This window comes from Carcharhinus amblyrhynchos, chromosome 20 (assembly GCF_965287045.1).
Source record: "Carcharhinus amblyrhynchos chromosome 20, sCarAmb.v2.hapA, whole genome shotgun sequence".
NCBI classification, from domain to species: Eukaryota; Metazoa; Chordata; class Chondrichthyes; order Carcharhiniformes; family Carcharhinidae; genus Carcharhinus; species Carcharhinus amblyrhynchos.
The window spans coordinates 1,652,426-1,678,187 of NC_137343.1; the positions used below are offsets into that span (position 1 = coordinate 1,652,426).

The 25,762-nt window shown below is 43.5% G+C and overlaps 1 protein-coding gene across 8 annotated transcripts in view; it reads left to right on the forward strand.

The window, feature by feature from the left end:
- Positions 1-25,762, forward strand: part of mphosph9 (M-phase phosphoprotein 9) — a 143,927-nt gene that overhangs the window by 57,046 nt on the left and 61,119 nt on the right. For 7 of the 8 annotated variants that reach the window (XM_080207941.1, XM_080207945.1, XM_080207947.1 and 4 more), the window contains 4 exons: positions 6,810-6,935; positions 15,685-16,163; positions 16,493-16,651; positions 23,273-23,360. In XM_080207941.1, the coding sequence (XP_080064067.1) occupies positions 6,810-6,935; positions 15,685-16,163; positions 16,493-16,651; positions 23,273-23,360 (852 nt within the window). The remainder of the gene's footprint in view (positions 1-6,809; positions 6,936-15,684; positions 16,164-16,492; positions 16,652-23,272; positions 23,361-25,762) is intronic. The other variant, XM_080207946.1, reaches the window with a different exon arrangement.

Consider the following 25,762-nt stretch of genomic DNA (forward strand, 5'->3'; position numbering starts at 1 on the left):
GGATGTTGCCTGGACTGGGAGGCATGCCTTATGAAGTTAGGTTGAGGGAGCCGGGACTCTTTTCCCTGGAGAGACGAAGGTTGAGAGGCGACCTGATAGAAGTTTATAAAATGTTGAGAGGAATAGATAGGGTGGACTCTCAGAGGCTAATTCCCCGGGTTGAAATGGTCGCTACGAGAGGACACAGATTTAAGGTGCAGGGAGGCAAGTACAGAAGTGATGTTAGGGGTAAGTTTTTCACTCAGAGGGTGGTGAGTGAGTGGAATCGGCTGCCGTCAGTGGTGGTGGAGGCGAACTCGCTGGGGTCTTTTAAAAGACTTCTGGATGAGTAAATGGGATTTAATGGGATTGGGGGTTATAGATAGGTCTGTAGATTGGTAGGTGTTGATGTGATCGGTGCAACTCGTGGGCCGAAGGGCCTGTTTGTGCTGTAGTGTTCTATGTTCTATTCCATTCGCCTTCTTGATCACCTGCTGCACCTGCAGACTGGGTTTTTGCGACTCATGCACAAGGACCCCCAGGTCCTTCTGCACTGTAGCACGCTGCAGCTTTTTGCCCTTTTAAATAGTAATCCCTCCTACTATTATTTCTGCCAAAGTGGATAACCTCACGTAACCTGGATAACCTGGCTTCTTCAGTGCTGTTGGAGTTGCAGTCATCCAGACAAGTGGAGCGTATTCACAACAGACTCCTTGTGTTTTGTAGATGCTGGACATGATTTGGGTAATCAGGAAGTGACTTACTGCAGAATTACTATTTTCTGACCTGCTCTTGTAGCCTCAGTATTTACATGGCTGTTCCAATTCAGTTTCTGATCACTGGTAGCTCCTGGATGTAGATGATGGGAATTCAGTGCTGGTAATGTCTGATGTGTCACTGCGAGGTGATTGGATTGTCATTGCCCAGTAGTTGTGTGGTGTAAATGTTACTTGCGAATTATCAGCACAAGCCTGAATGCTGTCCTAGTCATGTTGCATGTGGGCATAGACTCTTCATATCTGATGATTTGCAAATGGTGCAATCATCAGTGAATGTCCCTACTTCTGGCCTTACGTCGAAAGGGGTCATTGATGAAGCAGTTGAATATGTTTGGGTTTAGCAAACTACACTGAAACAACATCCTGGGATGAAATAATTGGCTGCCAATAGCTGCAACTATCTTTTTTTTCCATTGACTTGAATTTTACAAGGCCTCCTTATCCTGTTCTTCTGCCCGTATCTGGACCAAGGCTATGATGAGGTCAGGAGCAGGGTAGCCCTGGCAGAACTCAAACTGAGCATCATGAGTAGGCTGTTGCTGAGTAAGTGCCCTTGGTAGCAATGTTGACGACATCTTCCTTGATGATAATGTATTGGGCAATAATCACTTGGTTGGATTTGTTCTGCTTTATGTAGACATGCACTCCTGGTCATTTTCTACATTGTTGGGTAAATGCCAATGTTGTAACTGTACTGGAATAATTTGGCTAGGGACCAGTGGTGTTGAAGTAAGTCTTCCGTATTATTGCTGGGATGTTGTCAGAGGTCCTTTGCCGCATCCAATGCCTTCTGTTGTTGCCTGATATCACATGGGGAAAATTGAAGAAGTCTGAAGACTGGCATCATTGATGATGAGGACTTTAGAAAGACATAAAAAGACTAGAAATTCTGGGATTCTTTTCCTAGGAGAAGTAAAGATTATGGGGACATGATAGAGATGTTCAAAATCATTCAGGATTTTATTAGAATAAAGAAGAAAATGTTTTCAATGACAGAAAAATCAGCAACTATAGGTTGTGGATTCATAGTAATTGACAAACCCATTGTTGAAATGAGAAAAAACAATTATGCTGTAGAAATTACTGCTTGAAATGGTGGGAGTCAGTTCAGCAGAAACTTTGAAAAACACTTGAGGGAAATTTGCCAGCAATATATGGGGAAAGATAGGCAAATGGGACTAATTGGAATCTTTTTCAGTGAGCTGGCACAGGTGATGGATTAATTGACTTCCTTCTATGCTGTATCATTCAGTGATTATTTGAAATCATGAAGTCTTAACATTTTAATTTGCAAATTCCCCATCATAGTGCATGAGTAGGCATCAGTCAGCTAGGAATGATAAAAGATAATTGGCAATATAAACGTCAAAAATTAGAATTCACTCCATGGTAACCAAGATAACTAAGGGTTTTTAACCTGGCCACTATACAATGGCTCTTGATTTCATGCATAAGTAGTGTTATAATAGCGGGCTTATTATATAAAAGATATAGATGATTATATAGCTGTAGGATTAGTAAATTTGCAAATGACACAGAGATTGGGCGGGTCTCTTGGGCTACAAGAAGATATACAAACATAGAAACTAGAAACAGGAGTAGGCCATTCGGCTCTTCAAGTCTGCTCCGCCATTCATTTTGATCATGGCTGATCATTGAATTCAGTATCCTGATTTTCAGTATCCTGATTTCCACCCCCCCGCTTCCTCCCATATTCCTTGATCCCTTTTGCCCCAAGAGTTACATCTTATTTCTCCTAATATAGACAGAATGGCCAAATGGACAGATAAGTAGCAGATGGAATTTAACTCTGAAAAGTGTGAGGTGTACACTTTTGAAGGAATAATTTGATGAGGAAATATTCAGTGAGCAGCATGACATTAGGACGTTCTGAGAAACAAAGGGACCTTGGTGTGTTTGTCCACGTGTTATGTTCGTTTTTGGTGAGATTCTTCCATCCTTGATACAAAGGCAAACACCAAACGCTGTCTGAATCAAAAGTTCTTTATTCTTCTTACATATGCAAGCTGGCAAACCTTTGCTACCCAATTCTACTCAGTGCTGGAACAGTCTTCCGTTATGTAGCTTTTACAATCCTTATGATCACATGTGGTCTGATACAATATAGCTAAACACAAGACACCCTTTGTTCTAGTCAGGTTAATGATATCTATGGTCGTAATATCGTTATGTTGAAAGAAAGAGGAGGAGGACGCGAATAGTTTGCCGGATATTAAAGATAGAAGGATGGTAGGAGTTGAGGGCCTGAATGTGATTACTGTCACTAGAGGGGTAGTGCTTGATTGACTAGCGGGACTGATGGTGGACAAGTCCCCAGGACCGGATGGAACGCGTCTCAGGGTTCTGAAGGAAATGGCAGAGGTGATTGTAGACGCCTTAGTGATTATTTACCAAACTTCGCTGGATTCTGGGGAAGTGCTGGAAGATTGGAAAATGGCTAATGTTATGCTGCTGTTTAAAAAAGGTAGCAGGCAAAAGGCAGGGAATTATAGGCCAGTTAGTTTAACGTCTGTTGTTGGAAAAATGCTGGAATCCGTCATCAAAGAAGAAATAGTGAGGCACCTAGAGAAGAATTGTTTGATAGAGAAGACGCAGCACGGATTCGTTAAGGGGAAGTTGTGTTTGACAAACTTATTGGAATTCTATGAGGATGTGACTAGTGCAGTAGACAGAGGGGAACCAGTGGATGTGGTGTTTCTTGATTTTCAGAAGGCGTTTGATAAGGTGCCGCACAAAAGGTTGCTTCAGAAGGTTAGGGGGCATGGAGTTGGCGGTAAGGTGTGGATAGAGGATTGGCTGTCTAATAGGAGGCAGAGAGTTGGTATCAATGGGTGCTATTCTGATTGGCGGTTGGTAACTAGTGGAGTGCCGCAGGGATCAGTGCTGGGGCCTCAGCTATTTACCATTTATATAGATGACCTGGAGGAGGGGGCTGAGTGTAGGGTGTCAAAATTTGCTGATGACACAAAGATGAGTGGAAAAGCAAATTGTGCGGAGGGTGTGGAAAGTCTGCAGAAGGATCTAGATAGGCTGAGCGAGTGGGAGAGGACCTGGCAGTTGGAGTACAATGTTAGCAAGTGTGAGGTTATCCACTTTGGCAGGAATAATAGTAGGAGGGATTACTATTTAAAGGGCGAAAAGCTGCAGCATGCTACGGTGCAGAGGGACCTGGGGGTCCTTGTGCATGAGTCGCAAAAACCCAGTCTGCAGGTGCAGCAGGTGATCAAGAAGGCGAATGGGATGCTGGTCTTTATAGCGAGGGGGGTAGAATATAAAAGCAGGGAGGTCTTGCTGCAACTATACAGGGCACTGGTGAGGCCGCAGCTGGAGTACTGTGTGCAGTTTTGGTCGCCGCACTTGCGCAAGGATATTTTGGCCTTGGAGGGAGTGCAGAGGAGGTTCACTAGGCTGATACCGGAGATGATGGGGTTGGACTATGAAGAGAGACTGAATAGACTGGGTCTGTACTCGTTGGAGTTTAGAAGGATGAGGGGAGGATCTCATAGAGACGTATAAGATAATAAAGGGGATGGATAGGGTAGAGGTAGAGAGATTCTTCCTGCTTAGAAAGGATAGCAGGACTAGAGGGCACAGCCTCAAGATAAGGGGGGGGTGCAGTTTAGAACGGAGTTGAGGAGGAACTTCTTCACTCGAAGGATGGTGAATCTCTGGAATTCTCTGCCCGTTGAAGTGGTGGAGGCTACCTCGCTAAATATATTTAAGTCACGGATAGATAGGTTTTTGGTAGGCAAGGGAATTAAGGGTTATGGGGAGAAAGCAGGAAAGTGGAACTGAGACACTTCAGATCAGCCATGATCTTATTGAATGGTGGGGCAGGCTCGAAGGGCTAGATGGCCTACTCCTGCTCCTACTTCTTATGTTCTTATGTTCTAAAGGCTAAATTCGTTAATGACACATGTCTTAAGCTTGTCATTTTGAAATCAACTCAAAAGTTCTTCGTTGCATGTGATGTTAACCCTTTAATATCTCACATGGATTTCTGAAAGTGGAAGGACATGTTATTAGGGTGGTGAAAAAGGCATTTGGGACACTCGTCTTTATCAATCGAGGCATAGATTACAAAAGCAGGGAAGTCATATTGGAGTTGTGTAGGACTTTGGTGAGGCCTCAACTAGAGCACGGTGTGCAATTCTGGTCGCCACATTATAGGAAGTACATGAAAGCACTGAAGGAGGTGCAGAGGAAATTCATCAGGATGTTGCCTGGGATAGAACATTTATGAAGAGAGTTTGGGTAGACTTGTGTTGTTTTTGTTGGAACAGAGAAGACTGAGGGATGTCCTGATTGAGGTGTACAAGATTATCAGGGGCATGAACAGAGTGGAAAGTGAGCAGCTGTTCCCCATAGTTGAAGGGTCAGTCACGAGGGACATAGGTTCAAGGTGAGGGACAGGAGGTTCAGAGGTGATGTTAGGAAAAACCTTTTTACCCTGAAGGTGGTGACGGTCTGGGATGCGCTGCCAGGGAGAGTGGTAGAGGCTGGTTGCCTCGCATCCTTTAAAAATGGATGAGCATTCGGCATGTCATAACATTCAGGGCTATAGCTCAAGTGCTGGTAAATGGAATTAGGTGGGAGGTAAAGTGTTTCTCGTGTGTCGCGAAGGGCCAAAGGGCCTCTTCTGCGCTTTATGATTTTGACTAAGAATGGTAATGGAAATATATATCACTGTTCTACAGTGTTATGTTGAATGACAGTGTGAGATGCATCTAATGTGACCTGGTTCCCAGGCCTGGAGTGATCAGTATGATATGAGTGGGTTGCCTACTTGGAAATGGGCTTCAGAATAATTGGGAGTGTGAAAAAACCAAGAGATCACACATCCTGTATTTCTAAGGTGTGGATCAACAAGCTCCTGCCATCCATGCCACACATGTAGCCTAAGTAATCTGCCTTGGAAGTTCTATTCTAATACTATAATACACATTTTGCCTGTGCTTGCATAATATGTAGTGCATTTTTAGCACAAGCTGCATTTTTAGATGTTTACTCACTTCCTAATCTTTTCCGTCTTTGCTTTTGTTCTCCAAACTTATGTTCTATGTACTCAGTTTAAAAATATCTTTATCTGCTCAAAGCAGCTGCCCAGGTTGAAGCTGTGGTTAAGAAGGCATATGGTGCACTGGCCTTGATCAATCGAGGAATTGAATTTAGGAGTTGAGAGATAATATTGCAGCTATATAGGACCCTGGTCAGACCCCACTTGGAGTACTGTGCTCAGTTCTGGTTGCCTCATTACAAGAAGGATGTGGAAGCTATAGAAAGGGTGTAGAGGAGATTTACAAGGATGTTGCCTGGATTGGGGAGCATGCCTTACGAGGATAGGTTGAGGGAGCTCGGCCTTTTCTCTTTGGAGAGATGAAGGATGAGGGGTGACTTAATAGAGGTGTATAAGATGTTGAGAGGCATTGATCGAGTGGATAATTAGAGGCTTTTTCCCAGGGCTGAAATGATTGCCACAAGAGGACACAGGTTTAAGGCGCTGGGAAGTCGGTATGGAGGAGATGTCAGGGGTAAGGTTTTCATTCAGAGAGTGGTGGGTGCGCGGAATGGGCTGCTGGCAACGGTGGTGGAGGTGGATTCAATAGGGTCTTTTAAGAGACTTTTAGATAAGTAAACTTAATAAGGTAGAGGGTTATAGGTAAACCTAGTAATCACTAACGTAGAGACATATTCGGCACAACTTTATGGGCTGAAGGGCCTGTATTGTGCTGTACTTTTTCTATGTTTCTATATTTACTACACAATATGATGTCTTGGCAACTGGTCTCTTATCAATGTATGAACTTTTCTCACAACTTGGATGTTTGTCAGTTTCTGCCATTTCATTTCAGTGAGCTTGTGCATACAAGACAAGATTACAATTTTCACTTTTCTTTATTTTTGCTATGATATAAAAACTAAACTGGAATGATAATGCAATAGATTGACCATTAAAATCGTAAAACATTCTTACAAGCTAGCAGAGCGGACTGTGTCACAATTGTGAAAATAAATCAAATTTATCTTTAGCTTCCAACAGGCTCCCAAGGGCAGGTTCCTTCACTGAAGGAAATTTATTGTGTGAAGCAAAAGGGAAAACAGAGTGTCCCTGACTGGCAATTGAGTTCCCCTCCACTTCATCAGTCTCCCCCACAGGTAAGACAGTTCCAGCATTCACTTCTATAGTGCTGTCAACATAGCAACATTTTGGCAAAGCAGTTTGAGAGTTGGTGGTGTCCTGACTGATTAGCAAACATGAGTTACAAGAATTGAGGTATACCTGCAAACTAGATTCTGGAGCTTCGAATGAGGGTTAAGAGTAGCAAAATGGATGGGATTAAGAACAGGCCAATATCATTAAAAGTTCTTGAGTACAATACAATAGCTCAGAAACAGATGAATGGAAGTCACGAGATGGCATGCAGATCTGATTGTGGTGGGGCTGCTACTGGCAAATCTGTAGATTAGGAAAAGACTTCTAAAATCATTGGAAGTTGGCAGGGTTGGAGTGAGGACTACCCATCACTGAAATTGACACCAGTGGGCTACATGGACTTTTGCAAGGCCTAGGTTCAATCTCACAGGATCCAAGGTGTCCAATTGGATACAAAACTGGCTTGATGACAGAATAAAAAGTCTGACAACACCAGGTTTTAGTCCAACCGATTTATTTGATAGTAAACTCACAAGCTTTCGGGTTAGCCCCTTCGTCAGGCGAATGGAGAGTTCTGGCCTCAGACAGAGCGTATAAAGCACAGACAGTTTAGAGATTACTGATTAGAAAGCGAATCTTTACACCAGCTTAGGTGTAAAGATTCGCATTCTAATCAGTAATCTCTAAACTGTCTGTGCTTTATACGCTCTGTCTGAGGCCAGAACTCTCCATTCGCCTGACGAAGGGGCTAACCCGAAAGCTTGTGAGTTTACTATCAAATAAATTTAGGAAGGATAGGCAGGAGGGAAAAGGGGGGGGGCGTAGCTCTGCTGATTAAGGATAGCACCATGGTGGTAGCAAGGGATGATATTGGAGCCAAGGAGCAGAGGGTGGAATCGTTGTGGGTGGAGATTAGGAACAGCAAAGGGAGGAAGACGCTGGTGGGTGTCGTCTATAGGCCCCCGAATAATGATCTGGAGGTGGGGCGGGCTGTTAACGCGCAAATAAGTGCGGCGTGCAGGAATGGGACGGCCGTAGTTATGGGGGATTTCAATCTGCATATTGATTTGTCGACCCATGTTGGACGCGGGGGGCTCGAGGAAGAGTTCTTGGAATGCTGCCGGGATAGTTTCCTGGAACAGTGTGTGTTGGAGCCGACGAGGGAGCGAGCTATCTTGGATCTGGTGCTATGTATTGAGGCGGGTAGAATTAGGGACCTTGTGGTGAAGGATCCTCTTGGGGAGAGTGATCATTGTATGGTGGAGTTTCTGGTGCAGATGGAGGAGGAGAAAGTGGGTTCCCGGACACGTGTCCTCTGTTTGAATAGAGGGGAGTACGGTAGGATGAGAGAAGAATTGGCGAATGTGGACTGGGGGAGCGCATTGGAGGGAGGGTCTGCTGAGGAGCAGTGGAGGATCTTTAAGGAGATCTTTCTTGGTGCTCAGCGGAAATTTATTCCGATGGTCAAAAAGTACAGTAGGAAGAGAGGTAATAAGCCGTGGATAACGAAGGAGGTGAAGGAAAGTGTTAAATTAAAAGCGGAGGAATTTAGAGTAGCTAAGAGTAGTGGGTGAGATGAGGATTGGGAGAGGTTTAAATGTCAACAAAGATTGACAAAGAAGTTGATAAAGAAGGGTAGGAGGAACTATGAAGCTGGGCTAGCGCTTAATATAAAAAAGGATAGCAAGAGTTTTTATAAATATATAAAAAGGAAGAGGCTGGCTAGGGTGAATGTTGGTCCTTTAGAGGATGAGAAGGGGGACCTATTGGTAGGGGATGAGGATATGGCTAAGGTATTGAATAACTTTTTTGTTTCTGTCTTCACGGAGGAGGACGTGAATAATTTGCCGGGTGTTAGCGATGGAAAGGTGGTAGGACTGGAGGGTCTTAATGACATTACTGTTACTAGAGAGGCGGTGCTCGACAGACTGGAGGGGCTGGTTGTGGACAAGTCCCCAGGACCGGATGGAATGCATCCGAGGGTTCTGAAAGAAATGGCGGAGGTGATAGTGGATGCCTTGGTGGTTATTTTCCAGACGTCGCTGGATTCCGGGGAAGTGCCGGAAGATTGGAAAACGGCTAATGTTACGCCGTTGTTTAAGAAGGGTGCCAGGCAAAAGGTGGGGAATTATAGGCCGGTTAGTTTAACGTCTGTGGTGGGTAAAATGTTAGAATCTGTCATTAAGGAGGAAATTGCGAGGCATCTTGAAGGGAATTGCTTGATAGAGCAGACGCAGCACGGTTTCATTAAAGGGAAGTCGTGTCTGACAAATTTACTGGAGTTCTATGAGGATGTGTCTAGGGCGGTGGATAGAGGAGAGCCGGTGGATGTGGTCTTTCTGGATTTTCAGAAGGCGTTTGACAAAGTACCTCACAAGAGGTTATTGCAGAAGGTCAGGGGACATGGAGTTGGGGGTAGGGTGTTAGCGTGGATAGAGGATTGGTTGTCAAATAGGAGGCAGAGAGTGGGGGTCAACGGGTGCTATTTGGATTGGCGGATGGTGACTAGTGGAGTGCCCCAGGGGTCGGTGCTGGGGCCTCAGCTTTTTACCATTTATATAGATGATGAACTGAGTGTAGGGTGTCAAAATTTGCTGATGACACCAAGATAGGGGGAACGGCAAATTGTGGGGAGGGTGTGGAGAGTCTGCAGAAGGATCTAGATAGGCTGGGCGAATGGGCCAGGAAATGGCAAATGGAATTTAATGTTGGCAAGTGTGAGGTGGTCCACTTTGGTAGGAAGAATAGTAGGAAGGACTATTACTTATGGGGCGAAAAACTGCAGCAGGCGACGGTGCAGAGGGACCTCGGGGTCCTTGTGCATGAGTCGCAAAAACCCAGCTTGCAGGTGCAGCAGGTGGTCAGGAAGGCTAATGGGATGCTGGCCTTCATAGCGAGGGGGATTGAATATAAAAGTAGGGAGGTCTTGCTGCGGCTGTATAGGGCATTGGTGAGGCCGCAGCTGGAGTACTGTGTGCAGTTTTGGGCGCCGCACCTGCGCAAAGATATTTTGGCCTTGGAGGGAGTGCAGAGGAGGTTTACTAGGCTGATACCGGAGTTGAGGGGGTTGAGCTATGAGGAGAGGCTGAATAAACTGGGCTTGCACTCGTTAGAGTTTAAAAGAATGAGGGGAGATCTCATTGAGGCGTATAAGATGATGAATGGGATGGATAGGATAGAGGTGGAGAGACTCTTCCCGCTCAAAAAAGACAGTAGGACTAGGGGGCACAGCCTCAAGATAAAAGGGGGGCGGTTTAGAACGGAGTTGAGGAGGAACCTCTTCACTCAAAGGGTGGTGAATCTCTGGAATTCTCTGCCCGTTGAAGTGGTGGAGGCTGCCTCGCTAAATATTTTTAAGACACGGGTTGATGGATTTTTGATAAGAGAGGGGATTAAGGGTTATGGGGAGAGGGCGGGAAAGTGGAACTGAGCCACGACAGATCAGCCATGATCTTATTGAATGGCGGGGCAGGCTCGAAGGGCTAGATGGCCTACTCCTGCTCCTATTTCTTATGTTCTTATGTTCTTAAATCGGTTGGACTAAAACCTGGTGTTGTCAGACTTTTTACGGTGTTTGCCCCAGTCCAACGCCGGCATATCCACATCTTGATGACAGAAGACAGAGGGTTGTTTGTCAATCTGGAGACCAGTGACCAGTGGTGTGCCTCAAATTGTGGCTGGGTCCATTATTATTTATATTAATAATTTGGATGAGAATTTAGGGCGCATGGTTAGTTTGCTAATGACACCAAGATTGGTGTCCAGTGGGCCACCAATGGCAGATGGATTTTAATTTAGATAAGTGCGAGGTGATGCATTTTGGTCGATTGAATCAGGGCGGGACTTACTCTGTTAATGGCCAGGCATTGGGCAGAGTTATAGAACAAAGAGATCTAGGGGTGCAGGTTCATAGCTCCTTGAAAGTGGAGTCAGAGGTGGTTAGGGTGGAGAAGAAGGCATTCAGCTTGCTTGATTTTATTGCTCAGAACGTTGGATAATGGAGTTAAAATGTCTTGTTGAAGTTGTGCATGACGTTGGTAAGGCCACACTTGGAATATTATGTACAGTTCTTGTCACCCTAGTATAGAAAGGATATTATTAAATTAGAAAGAGTGCAGAAAAGATTTACTCGGTTGCTACCTGGATTTGATAGTTTGGCTTATAAGGAGAAGCTGGATAGACTGGAAGTTTTTTCCCTGGAGCGTGGGAGGCTGAGGGGTGATCTTATAGAAATCTATAAAATAATGAGGGGCATAGATCAGCTAGATAGTCAACATCTTTTCCCAAAGATAGGGGAATCTAAAACTAGAGGGCATAGGTTGAGGAAGAGAGGGGAGAGATACAAAAGAGTCCAGAAGCGCAACTTTTTTCATACAGAGTGGTGAGTGTTTTAAATAAGGTTCACGTCAGTGGTAGGCAAGTTGATGGAGAGGATTCTTAGGGATAGGATGTATGAGCACCTAGAGCGTTGCGATCTGATTAAGGATACGCAGCATGGCTTTGTTAAGGGGAAGTCTTGCCTTACGAATCTGGTAGAATTTTTTGAGGAGGTGACAAAAACAGTTGACGAAGGACGAGCTGTTGATGTCGTCTATATGGATTTCAGTAAGGCATTTGACAAAGTCCCTCATGGTAGGTTGGTAGAAAAGATTAAGGCTCATGGGATACGAGGCCAGGTATCTAGATGGGTTGAGAACTGGCTTGCTAAGAGGAGACAGAGTAGTAGTGGAGGGGACATTTTCTAGCTGGAGGTCTGTCACTAGTGGTGTGCCGCAGGGCTTAGTACTGGGACCTCTTTTCTTTGTAGTGTATATAAATGACTTGGAAGAGGGAGTAAGTGGTGTGATCAGCAAATTTGCAGATGACACTAAGATGGCTGGATTGGTGGGCAGTGAGGAGCAGTGTCTGGCAATACAACAGGATATTGATAGGCTGGTATATTGGGCAGATATATGCAAATGGAGTTTAATCCGGATAAATATGAGGTGATGCATTTTGGCCGGAATAATGTAGGGGGGAGTTATATGGTAAAGGGGAAGCCTATAAAGAGTATAGAAATGTAGCAAGACCTGGGGGGTGCAAGTGCACAAGTCTTTGAAGGTGGCAGTACAAGTGGAGAAGGTTGTGAAGAAAGCTTATGGTATGTTAGCCTTTATAGGAAGGGGTATAGAATATAAGAGCTGGAGTCTAATGTTGCATTTCTATAGAATGTTGGTTAGGCCGCATTTAGAGTACTGTGTCCAGTTCTGGTCGCCTTACTACTGGAAGGACGTGGAGACTCTGGAGAGAGTGCAGAGGAGGTTTACCAGGATGTTGCCTGATATGGAAGGACTGGGTTATGAGGAAAGATTGAGCAAATTGGGGCTGTTTTCCCTTGAAAGACGCCGACTGAGGGGGGATCTAATAGAGGTATATAAGATTATGAAGGGTATAGATAGAGTAAATAGAGGTAAGCTATTTCCTATGTTAGAGACACACAGTACGAGGGGCCATGGGCTTAAGGTGACGGAGGAGAGGTATAACACGGATATTAGAGGGAGGTTTTTCACACAGAGGGTAGTGGGGGTATGGAATGCTCTGCCAGGTAAGGTGGTGGAGGCAGGCATGCTGGAGTTGTTTAAGAGCAACTTAGACAGGCACATGAGTGAGTTGGAGATGGGAGGATATAGGAGATTGTTTTAAATAAGGTTCATAAGCATTGGGATATCCCTGGTAATGTAAAAGGATGTGGTGTGATAATAATGTTTTTCTCTTTTAATTCACAGGTTTTAAGTCGGTCTGCCTTGTTGTCCAATGAGGGGCATACACGCGATGGGTCGTACTTGGGCTGCTCTTGAATGTTCAAGAGTGGCCTAGTGCTTCATGTTGTTAGTGTGATGGGTAACACGACAGCTCAGTGACTATCTCTGTTTGCTGTGCAGACACATGGATTTGGGCCAGTGTCTGTGGGAGTTTGCGCATTCTCCCCGTGCTTGCGTGGGTTTTCTCCGGGTGCTCCGGTTTCCTCCCACACCCCAAAGATGTGCTATTCGGCTGATTGGAAGTAATAAATTGTCCCTAAATTAGTTTCCCTCAATGTGGATGGCCATAAAACAATAGATAAGGGTCATGGGTGGAGGGGGGAACTGGTAATGTTAAAATGGTGGCGCGGGCTCGTTGGGCCGAAGGGCCTGTTTCCTGGGCTGTTTTTGTTCTGAGTGTCAGGCACGAGCTGCCTGAGGTAGTAGTAGAGGCAGGTACAATTTTGTCTTTTAAAAAAACATTCAGACAGTTATGTGGGTAAGATTGGTATAGAGGGATATGAGCCAAATGCAGGCAATTGAAACCTGCTTAGTGGTAAAAACTGGGCAGCACGTACAAGTTGGGCTGAAGGGTCTGTTTCCTTACTGTAAACCTCTAAGACTTTATGGTTGAGTTTTCCAGATAGCTTGAGCTTTGAATAGTGAAACTCGGGAAGGTGACTTGGAGAGCATTTGAGAAGTTAAACTTGGTGGCAATGAAGATGTGAATGCAGCATGGGTGAAGTGTGAACTGAATGTAAAAAAACGCTACAAAAAGTGACCTTAGTACCAGCATGTTGTCATTTAAAATAAGCCCATTTTCCCAATCTGATATTTATTGTTGCTTTTTGGAAATATTAAATTTCACCTAAATTGCACATTTGCTTATTTAAAACTTGGACAAAATGCTTAATCACCCCATTTTAAGCTTAGTGGATTCTCCATCTTGTGTTATAATTCTGAATGTAATATACCAAAGATCCTGAGTTTAACTTCTAATTTGTGCTGAGGTAGTTGATCATTTCGCTTAAAGTTTATTTGTTAGTCACAAATAGGCTTACAACTGCTCTGCAATGAAGTTACTGTGAAAATCCCCTAGTCGCCACACTCTGGTGCCTGTTTGGGTACACTGAGGTTGAATTTAGCACGGCCAATTCACCTAACCTGCACACCTTTGGACTGTGGGACGAAACTGGAGCACCTGGAGGAAACCCCACATAGAGACGGGGAGAATGTGCAAACCCCACACCCAGTGACCAAGCTGGGAATCAAACCTGGGTCCCTGGCACTGTGAGACAACAGTGCTAATCACTGTACCACTGTGCTGCCTCACAGTTAACCTAAGTATCACCAGGCGAGAAAGGAGATAACTCAGCTGGGCTTGCACTGCTGATCATTCAGAGGGAATAGTCACATGCAGTTGTGAAGTGAAGAAATCGTGATATTGGGCTATCATCTAAAGGTGGGGTTCACTCCTTCTCATGAAATGATGGAGGCCCCTTCAGAAAGCAGCTGGTTGGCTGATTTCTGGTTGTCAAGATGGAGGATGTTATTGTTGAGGATTTTAATATCTTCTATTTCAGGTACTAGTGTTGATAATGAAGCTCACACCATGCAGCCTGTTGCAAAGCCAAGAAATATCTGTCATGACTTCTACCCCAAATCAGAAGGGCTTCCCAGTGTAACATTTATCAATTTTTTAACACCAGCTAATCATTGCCTGTCTGAATGAGATTGCTGTTTAGGACACTTTGGTGCTGTAAACCAAGATGAATTTGATTGGAACTGTCCAAGTGTATTTTAGATAGGATCCTTACTGGGCAGGATTTGAACTTATGACCATAGGGAAACCTACTGTGACACTTTTCTATTCATTCGTGGAACATTCGTATCACTGGCTGGCCAGCGTTTAATGCCCTTGCCTAGTTGCTCTTGAAAAGGTGGTGGTGATACAGCTGAGCGGCTTACCAGAGGGCATTTGAGAGTTAACCACATTGCTGTGAATCTGATGTCATGTGTTGGCCAGACCAGGTAAAGGATTTTCTTCCCTAAAGGACATTAGTGAACCAAATGGGTTTTTATGACAATCAGCAATGATTTCACAGTCATCAGTAGATTCTTAATCCCAGATTTTTATATTGAATTCAAATTCCACCATACGCCATGGCAGGATTCGAACCCGGGTCCCCAGAACATTAGCTGAGTTTCTGCATTAATAGTCTGGCGATAGTACGACTCGGATAATTTCCTCTGCAGAGTTTTCTTTCATGTAAAATGAGAATTGCACAGCCCAAATCTGATACTATTCTTTCTATCACATGCGTTAGTGTTTATATCATTTTCATTTTCTTTTTCCTCCTTCTAAGCCTGAGAAGACAGGCCAGTTTTGTGCCCTCTGTTGCTGGCTAACTTGGCTCAGGTCAGCATTTGGCATCCTTAGATCTGTATGATGTGCTTATTTATCTGAGGTCATTATACCTGTCCCCTTTTTGTGTTTGTGCAGCAGTACTTCAACTGTCTGTATGCACATAAGTCTACTTAGTCATGCAAAGGTTTGGACTTCTGCTGGGATGTAGATAATGGATTAGTTTAGTGGGATGACAGGCTAACTGCAGCTTTGTCAACTATTTAAATCATCTCTCTTGATGGCATAAGTACAAGGTAATAGTTCTTTTGAGGTACATAAAATTGCGTTGGGTTTTACAGCAAATATACCAGCTATCTTTACCTATACACCACATTCCATGTGGTAGTCTTTCTTTTTGTCACCACTGAGTTAATGCATGTTGCTAATAAATGTGCAAACTAACGTATCAACATATCAGAGCCACATGGATCTTTTACCAGCAACGAGGAATTGTATTCTATATTTTTAACAAAAGAATAGTTGAAATGTACTTTTTAGAAGAGTATTTGTTTTGATTTTTGATAGAGATCTAATTTATCTTTCAATATTTCTCTCTTAAATAAGGTTTTAACGCTAGATCCCACTCTTCATATGAAGCCATCTGCAGTATTTTCGCCATGTTATAATTTCAGTACTCCAGTAGCAGTTTCAGAATCTGACGCTCGGTCTTCAGTCAGCCCAGACTCCATAGTGGGTGTAGCCATCCAAAGCTATTCTGAACCCAGATCAGATTCACGTGTCGATTCTTCTCCAGAACCAGAATTGATCAGAACTTCCAGATGTTCCCCACAGAAAAACTCGTCACTATTGCAAAACTGGAATCTCCAACTTGCCTCTCTGCCATCTTCTGTTATGGACAGTCCAGACTCTAAAATCTTAAAGCCAACAAGGAATGCAAGCTCACTACATGATCAAGGGGAGAGCAACAGTTCCGCATTGGGTCAGCCATCTGTATCCTGTATTGGGCCAACAGGGATTACAAATACTGTACATGGATCATTGGACCACACATCATCTCTTGAAGATCCTATCATGTTATCGATGTAAGTAACATTTTGTCAGAAAATACTTCAGAACTTAAGAAATATTTTTATATTGTTAAGAATCTGTTCGGGGATATAAAAACGTTGCAACTTTTTACATAGCTTTTGATGTTTAAGAGTATTTTGTGCGCCTGCCATGATGCTAGTTATTTTCAGTAGGAGCTGAATCTGGATTTCAGCTTCATAGCTCAGTGCAAATGTACAGAATTTTAAATTTTCTAGATGATTGCATAAACAGATATTACAAATACTATATATGATAATGTACTGTCAATCCAACTTGCATTGTAAACCTAAATTTAGAATTTTAAATGGAATTTAATTTCTAGAGCTCGTCTAAACTTACGTGAGAAACATGCACGTCACGTAGCTGACATTAGAACTTACTATGAGGCAGAAATAAACAGCCTTAAGGAAAAGCTGGAAACCTTAAATGGATCTTCTACAATATTTGAAGCAGAGAAACTCAACAAGAATCTTTTAAAAAGGTGATTTTTTTTTTTGGTTTCAATAAAAGCATGCATTTAAAGTAGTCAAATATATTTAATTTCCTTTACCTCACTTGCTGTTCTTTCATTTAATTTTTCATTCAAATGCATAACCAAATTATAGATTTTTTTAACTGAAGATTGTAAAAAAATTATTGTACTACATGCAAATTATAAAGATCATACGTGCTTGAAAGAAGAGTATTAATGCCCTTATAAATGTGTGCATCTGAACTTGTTCTGCCTTCTTGAGCACAGGATGCCAATGTGCCCAAATAGTATAATAACAAGTCTCACAACACCAGGTTAAAGTCCAACTGGTTTATTTGGTGGCACAAGCTATCGGAGTGTTGCTCCTTCTTCAGGTGAGTGAGGAGTTGTGTTCACAAACAGGTCATATTTAGACACAAACTCAATTTACATGATAAAGGTTAGAATGTGAGTCTTTACAGGTAATCAAGTCTTAAAGATACAGACAGTGTGAGTGGAGAGAGGGTTAAGCACAGGTTAAAGAGATGTGTATTCTCTCCAGCCAGGACAGTTAGTGAGGTTTTGCAAGCCTAGGCAAGTTGTGAGGGTTACAGTTGTGTGACGTGAACCCAAGGTCCCGGTTGAGGTTGTCCTTGTGTGCAGAACTTGGCTATCAGTTTCTGCTCAGCAATTCTGCGTTGTCATGTGTTGTGAAGGCCGCCTTGGAAAATGCTTACCTGAAGATCAGAGGCTGAATGCCCGTGATTGCTGAAGTGTTCCACGACAGGAAGAGAATACTCCTGCCTGGTGATTGTCGAGCAGTGGTCATTCATCTATTGTCATAGCTTCTGCATGGTCTTCCCAATGTACCATGCCTTGGGACATCTTTTTCTGCAGCGTATCAAGTAGACAACGTTGGCCGAGTTGCAAGTGTATGTACCATGTACCTGGTGAATGGTGTTTTCACGTGAGATGATAGCATCTGTGTCGATGATCCGGCATGTTTTGCAGGAGTTGCTGTGGCAGGATTGTGTGGTGTCGTGGTCACTGTTCTCCTCAAGGCTGGGTAGTTTGCTGTGGACAATGGTCTGTTTGAGGTTGTGCGGTTGTTTGAAGGCAAAAAGTGGGGGTGTGGAGATGGCCGTGGCAAGATGTTCATCTTCATCGATGACATGATGAAGGCTCTGGAGAAGATGTCGTAGCTTCTCCGCTCTGGGGAAGTACTGGACAACAATGTGTACTCTGTCTGCTGTGTCCCGTGTTTGTCTGCTGAGGTGATCAGTGTGGTTTTTCGCTATGGTGCGTTGAAACTGTCGATCAGTTAATTGAGTGCCATATCCTGTTCTTATGAGGGCGTCTTTCAGTGCCTGTAGGTGTCTTGTTGCGATCCTCCTCATCTGTGTATACGGAAGACTTGTCTGTAGGGGATGGCTTCTTTAATGTGTTTAGGGTGGAAGCTGGAGAAGTGCAGCATCGTGAGGTTATCCGTGGGCTTGCGATTCAGTGGAGTGCCAAGGTTACTGTCCTTGATGGAGATGTGTGTGTCCAAGAATGCAGCCGATTCAGGAGAGTAGTCCATGATGAGTCTGATGGTGGGATGGAACTTGTTGATGTCATCATATAATTGTTTCATCAAACCATCAAGTCATCAAATAATGTGTCATGGGGCATGAGGAAATAAGATAGATTTTTAATTAGTAATGAGTTAAAAGGTTATGGAGAACGGGTAGGGAAGTGGAGTTGAGGCCAAGACAAGGTCAGTCATGATTATACTGAAAGGCAGAGGATGCTGAATTGCCTACTTCTGCTCCTGGTTCGTATGTTCTTGAACATACTTAATGGCCCAGACTCTACAGCCTTCCAAAGAATTCCATAGATTCACTACCCTCAGGAGAAGAAATTTCTCTTCCTCTCGATCTTAAATGGATTACCCCTTTCTCTGAGAGTATGTCCTCTCTCACAGTGGGAAACAATCTCTCAGCATCTACCCTGTTTAGCCCCTGAGGATCCTACAGATCTAAATTGGGTCACCACTCATTCGTAGAAATTCCAATGAGTATAAAACTCAAATTACACAACCTCTCATTAGAAATTAATTCCATATTTTTGTGCTATGAATCAATGGAATTTGAATTTTGTCAGTGAAGTGATGAAATTGCAGGAGGGTGTAGGTAGGTCTAGGTCACTGTGGTATGAAGAGAGTTACAGAATCCACTAAAGAATGGATCAAATGACAAAATCTGATTTCACTGTTAGCTGAGACAAACTCCACTGTATTTTGTAGTCTCCAATCTTGGAACAAATAAACTGATGGAAACTTAAAAACATTGACAAGATGATGGCAAATGCAGCTAAAAATTCAGGATGAGCATTGTATATATTTTGTTCCAATTTTTTCCTCGCCTGCATTGAAGATGTTAACTTCAGATGCTAATGGAATGATACCGTTTATTAAAGAATAGTTTTGATCCCCTTATTTAAGGAAAGATACTGGCATTAGAGGCATTCCAGCAAAGGTTTACTAGGTTGACCCCAGGTATGGAATTAATTTCTTATGAGAGCTGTGTAATTTGAGCTTTATACTCATTGGAATTTCTATGAATGAGTGGTGACCCTGTTAGATATGTAGGATCCTCAGGGGCTAAACAGGGTAGATGCTGAGAGATTGTTTCCCATTGTGGGAGAGGGCGTAATCTCAGAGAAATGGGTCATCCATTTAAGATAGAGATGAAGAGAAATTTCTTTTCCTGAGGGTAGTGAATCTATGGAATTCTTTGGAAGGCTGTAGAGTCTGGGCTATTAAGTATGTTCAAGAACATATGAACCAGGAGTAGGAGTAGGCAATTCAGCATCCTCTGCCTTTCAGTATGATCATGACTGACCATGCCTTGGCCTCAACTCCACTTTCCTACCCGTTCTCCATAACCTTTTAACCCATTACTAATTAAAAATGTCTTATTTCCTCAAATTTACTTCATGTCCTGGCATCCACTGCACTCTGGGTAGTGAATTCCATAGATTTACAACCCCTTTTGAGAGAAGTTGTTTCTCTTCATCTCTGTTTCAAATCTGCTGCCCCTTATCCTAAAACTGTGACCTCTTGTTTTAGATTGCCCCACAAGAGGAAGCAGCCACTCGATATCTACTTTGTCAATATTTCTATCATCTTGTGTACCTCAATTAGATCTCTCATTTCTCTAAGTTCTAGAGAGTGTAGGCATCATTTGTTCCTTAACAGCCTGAGAATTTAAGGCTCTCCAATGGTTGAGGTGTTTTCTCAGGATGGCATCCGTAGTAGTTAGCTCTGCTGCCTCGCAGTGCCGGAGACCACGGGTTCGATTCCTGGTTTGGATCACTGTCTGTGAGTCTCCGTGTTCTACCTGTGTCTGCGTGGGTATCCTCTGGGATCTCTGGTTTCCTCCCTCAGACCGAAAGAAGTGCTGGTTAGGTGCATTGGCCATGATAAATTCTCTCTCAGTTTACCTGAACAGGTGCCAGAGTGTGGCTTCTAGGAGATTTTCATAGTAACTTCATTGCAATGTTAATGTAAATCTACTTGTGACACTAATAAATAAACTTTATGCAGATTTCATATGAAACTAGTCCTAACCTTGAAACCACGCAGGGCCATTCCCAAGATTCTTTAATAATATCCTATCACCTGCCGTTAAATGTCTCTCATGGCTGGTGTTGTTGTGGGCACAGCACAGGGCTTCTTGATGCCTTTCCATGCTCCATCCACCAGATTTGGGAAGTTCAGACTCAACCTAGAGTGGAGTGGGCTGCCCATGAGCAGCTTGGCTAGTTGCTATTTCTGGTAGTCAAATATCACTGCCAATCCATCTTTTTCGATGTGGGCATATTTGCATTCTGCGATAGCCAAGGTCCTGGAAGCATATGCAATTGGGTATTCCACTCCAATTGGCCACCTCTGTGCCAATACCACCCTGATGCATACGTTGTAGGTCAGAAATACTTCTTTCTGGGATCGTAATGTGCCAGAACATTGGACGAGGGAAGCTGTTGCTTTACCTTATTGAAAGCCAAAGAATGACTGGAAGCCAACTCCCAAGACTGATCCTTTTTTTCATAGTTGGGGTAATGGGGCCGGGATGGAGGCAAGATTGGGTATAAATTTCTCGTATTAGGTTACCAACCCTTGAAATGCTCTTAACTCCTGAATGGATGTTGGATCCTTGGTGCCTTTGATCACCCGCACTTTGTCCTCCAAGGGGCATAGACCAGTCTTGTCTCCTCTGTAGCCTGGATAGATCACTTGGGGGGATCCACAATACACGTTTTTTCCTTCTAAGGCATAAGCCTGCCTTGAAAAACCGACTTAGAATTTCCTCAAGGTTCTCTAGGTGTTCCTTACTTGTTTTTCCTGTTATAAGGATGTTATCCAGATAGATAGCAACCTGAGGTAGACCTTGTAAAATGTTTTGCATCATTTGCTGGAAACTTGAGCAGGCTGACGGTACCCCAAATGGCAGTCTGATTTCTTGGTAAAGGCCCTTATGTGTGTGAATTGTTGAATATCTCTGGAATTTTTTGTCTAGTTGTTACTGTAAGTAAGCGTGACTCATATCAAGTTTTGAAAATGAGAGTTCTGCTGCCAACTTTGAGTATAAATCCTTGATCCAAGGGGTTTGGTATTTATCCAGCTGTAAGAAATGGTTTACTGTTTGTTTAAAATTCCCATAAAAGTGAACTGTGATGACTAGTGGTACTCATTCCACAATTGGACTTGTTGGTTGATCCTTTCATGCCCCAGTTTTTGGATTTCTGCTTCAACGTTTTCCTGCAAGGCAAATGGTAGTGAATGGGCCTTGCAAAATTGCAGAATTGTGGAATTGCTCCCTGGTCAACATGCAAGGCTCCTTTGCCTTGGCTCCTTTGATAGGCCCGAGACTTCTATGGAAAACCTCATGGTATGTAAGCAGGACTTCATGAAGGTGATCATTCTCTAGCTGAAAGAAGTTGAGCCAATCGAGGTGGATCTCTAGCAATCAATTTATACCAGTCTACAAATTGTTTTTCTAGATCATGTAGGACTCCTTTGTTGTTTTGACTCCGCGTACTGGCAACAATTACAGTGAACTACCAGGAAGGATTCTGAAGGGACTTGTAACTGGCCGAAGTTTGGCTTTGGTTTGGGGCTGAGTTGTGGACAAATCTGGAATTACATGTATCTGGATGCATCCTGAATGAGGCTACACAATCTCCTGCACTCAAGAGATGGTCTTCGCATTCAATTTGAACTGGTATGGGTGTCCTCTTCCATTGGGATACCTTGCAACTCATATACTCCACTTGGAGCATTTTCCAGTGATCAGGCCAGCTGTAGCAGCTGTTTGAAGTCCAATTGAGCTTCAGCTTATAGACATTTTTGAATAGTTATGTTATCCCGCATATCAAATAGTCTCTTAGCATCTCACTGAGGGTTAAACTATATTCGCATTATTCCTCCAGTTGACTTAACCTAGTTAAGAAACCCAGAACAGATTCACCTGGCTCTTGTAATGCTGAGTGAAAATGACGATGTTTCGGAATTAGAGGTGGCTCGGTTGTAGTACTCTCTAGCTAGTTCAGTCAATTCTTAAAAGGTTTTAGTTTCCGGTGCCTCACAGAGAGTTAAATTTCAAATGACAGGAAATATGGAAGTGCCACGGGAGAATTACCCATTGGTTTTCATCTGCCATAATGTCATTTGCCCAAAAAAAAAGCTTTCCACATATTGGATCCAGTCCTTCACAGCAAGGTTGAGCAAGCCTAGTTTTCCAGACAAAGACATGATGCATAAGAATGACTTACCCCAACTTAGGCCAATTGTAACAAGCATATTCCTTAAGGGACATTGTTTACCTCATTATCACTGAAATCACTCCTCAGAGGCTGATGTTCCTTCACCAAACTTAAATTTATTTATATAACCAGTTCTATCCTCATACAGAGCATAAATCCAGAGTGCCAGTAACCCTGACACTTCACATTATATATGGGCGTGGCTGCTCAATTAGACAGGTCATTATTGCTTTAATCAGGGAGCTTGTATCCTAAGAGGTCGACATCACCATTCCACTTTATAAATCATTGGTTCAGCCTCAACTGAATTCGTCGAATTTGGTGCACCACATTTTAGGAATGTTTTGAAGACAGTATAGGAAAGATTTACAAAATTGTTTCCAGGGATGTGAACTTTAGTAATATGGATTGGAAGCTGAAGCTGTTTCCCTTGGAGAAGGGAAGATTGGAAGGAGCTCTGATAGAGGTGCCTGGACAGATGGCGAAACCTTTCCCAATAGCTGAAGGGTTGAGAATAAGACACAGATTTAGGCTGATTGGCAAAATAACCAAAGGTGACATGAGAAAAAAACCTTTTTATGCGCATATGGTTAGAATCTGGAATATTGCCCAAGTATGATAGTGACAGCTTCAATAATGGCTTTAAAAATGAATTGGATAATTATCTCAAGAGAAAATTTGCAGAGTCTTGGAGAAAAAGGCAGGAGAGTGTCACTGGTAGAATTGCTGGCGCAGGCACAATGGGAGGATTAACCTCCTGTACTGTGACCATTATTATGATTCTGTATTTATTAATTGATTAATGGAAATCTTTGCACTATTTCTTATGGTATTTTGAATTTTCAGATGTGAACAACTGGAAAGAGCTTTAACTGAAGCTGGTAATCGTATTCGAAACCTAGAGAACAAGAACTACTTAATGGAAATGCAGTTGGTGGGTAGAAGCCCTTGAACGATTGAAGGAAACTTTTGTGTATAATTTGGAGCAAGTATTGTAGACAGAAACCTTGAGCGAGCTGACCTTTAGTCTTGAGTAAAAACCATTGCAATAATTTGGAAAGCATTTGTACAATGAATAGAGCTTGAATTGTATTTAACAGCTTAACACATCTAGATAAAAGCCAACAATAATAGTGGTTAGCACTGCTGCTTCACAGTGCCAGGGGCCTGGGTTTGATTCCAGTCTTGGTTGACTGTCTGTGTGGAGTTTGCACATTCTCCCCTGTGACTGTGTGGGTTTCTTCCTGGTGCGCCAATTTCCTCCCACAGTCCAAAGATGTGCAGGTAAGGTGGATTGGTCATGCTAAATTGCCCTTTGGTGTCCAAGATGTGCAGTTGAGTCGGATTAATCGTTACGGTTCATAAGGCATGGGATTGGGCCTATGTTGGGTGCTTTTTCGAAAGGTTGGTGCAGACTTAATGGGCCAGATGACCTCTTCTACATTGTAGGGATTCTGTGATTCTAATAACTCGCTAGTTCATTTCTTAATGTTAGGAAGTTAGAAAGTACAAGTGTACAAAGGGACCTGGCTGCTTTTGTCCATAAGTCACTAAAGCCTAGCATGTAGGTGCAGCAAACTATTAGAAAGGCTGCTGGAATGTTAGCTTTTATCGGAAGAGGATTTGAGTACAGGAGCAGTAAGATCTTGCTTCAGTTGTAAAGGAGTTGGGTTTGACCGCATCTGGAATACGGTGGAGTTTCCCTTACATCAGCAAGATTATTGTTGTCATAGAGGGCATGCAGCAGAGATTCACCAGGTTTGTTCTGGGGATGATAGGACTGTTATATGAAGGGAGAGTGGGCAAACTGGGCCTGTATTCTTTAGCGTTTCAAAGAATGAGAGTTGACCTAATTGAAACCTACATAATACTCAAAGGAATAGACATGGTAGAGGCAAGTGAGATGCTTCTCTTGGTTGGGGAGTCTAGAACCAGGAAGTATAATTTCAAAACAAGAGGGATGTCACTGGTATGAGGAGAAATTTCTTTACACGTGGGGCCCGTTTTCAGGCATGAAAACTTGGTAAAGTTGGGCATGAGGTGAGTAGTGCGATCTGTGACTGCCTCCACATCCGTTCTCATTTTACCAAGTCCCTAAAATGGTCATGATCAGGACTGCGCCCGTTTTGGGCGTGACGACAATTTAAATGCATTTGCATGCATCTAAATTGGCTTAATGGACTGGATGCCCAAAATTATCAGCATTTCCCCCTTTACCACCACGTTCGCCCAGAATCGGCGCAAAACAGACATGGTCTGCAAAAGTCCGATTCAGGTGCTTCAGCTTCTGAGGAAGTAAGTTCAGAGCTTCTGGTGGTGAAGGAGGGAGGCAGGTCAAATGTGTCTCTGTGCTGGTGGGGAGGAGGGAGGCGAGTCAGATGGCTGTCTGGAGGCGCGGGCAGTCTGCTGCCATCTTGTGTGCAATCGGTCAGGCGGCCTGGGGGCCATGACCAGCCTGTGTAGCGGGGGCTGCGGAGTGGTGGATAAGGGGGACAGTTGTTGTGGGAGTGGGGCAAGGTCTGTGGGGGTCAAGGGGGGTGGCGAATGGGATGCTGGCCTTTATAGTGAGGGGGATAGAATATTAAAAGCAGGGAGGTCTTGCTGCAACTGTACAGGGCATTGGTGAGGCTGCAGCTGGAGTACTGTGTGCAGTTTTGGCCGCCGCACTTGCGCAAGGATATTTTGGCCTTGGAGGGAGTGCAGAGGAGGTTCACTAGGCTGATACTGGAGATGAGGGGGTTGGACTATGAAAAGAGACTAAATAGACTGGGTCTGTACTCGTTGGAATTTAGAAGGATGAGGGGGGATCTTATAGAGACGTATAAGATAATGAAGGGGATGGATAGGGTAGAGGTAGAGAGATTCTTCCCACTCAGAAAGGACAACAGGACTAGAGGGCACAGCCTCAAGATAAAGCGGGGGCAGTTTAGAACGGAGTTGAGGAGGAACTTCTTCACTCAAAGGGTGGTGAATCTCTGGAATTCTCTGCCCGTTGAAGTGGTGGAGGCTACCTCGCTATATATATTTAAGTCACGGGTAGATAGGTTTTTGGTAGGCAAGGGGATTAAGGGTTATGGGGAGAAAGCAGGAAAGTGGAACTGAGACACTTCAGATCAGCCATGATCTTATTGAATGGTGGGGCAGGCTCGAAGGGCTAGATGGCCTACTCCTGCTCCTATTTCTTATGTCCTTATGTTCTTATTATTGGGCCCGGGAGCGAAGTGGCAGGGATGCATTTTTATTTTTTTTTACTGCACAAGTGCAGTTGAAGGCTCGATCGGAGCAGCAGCATTTCAGGCATGATAAACCCTGCCCACAGCCTTCTGCAGTATGATT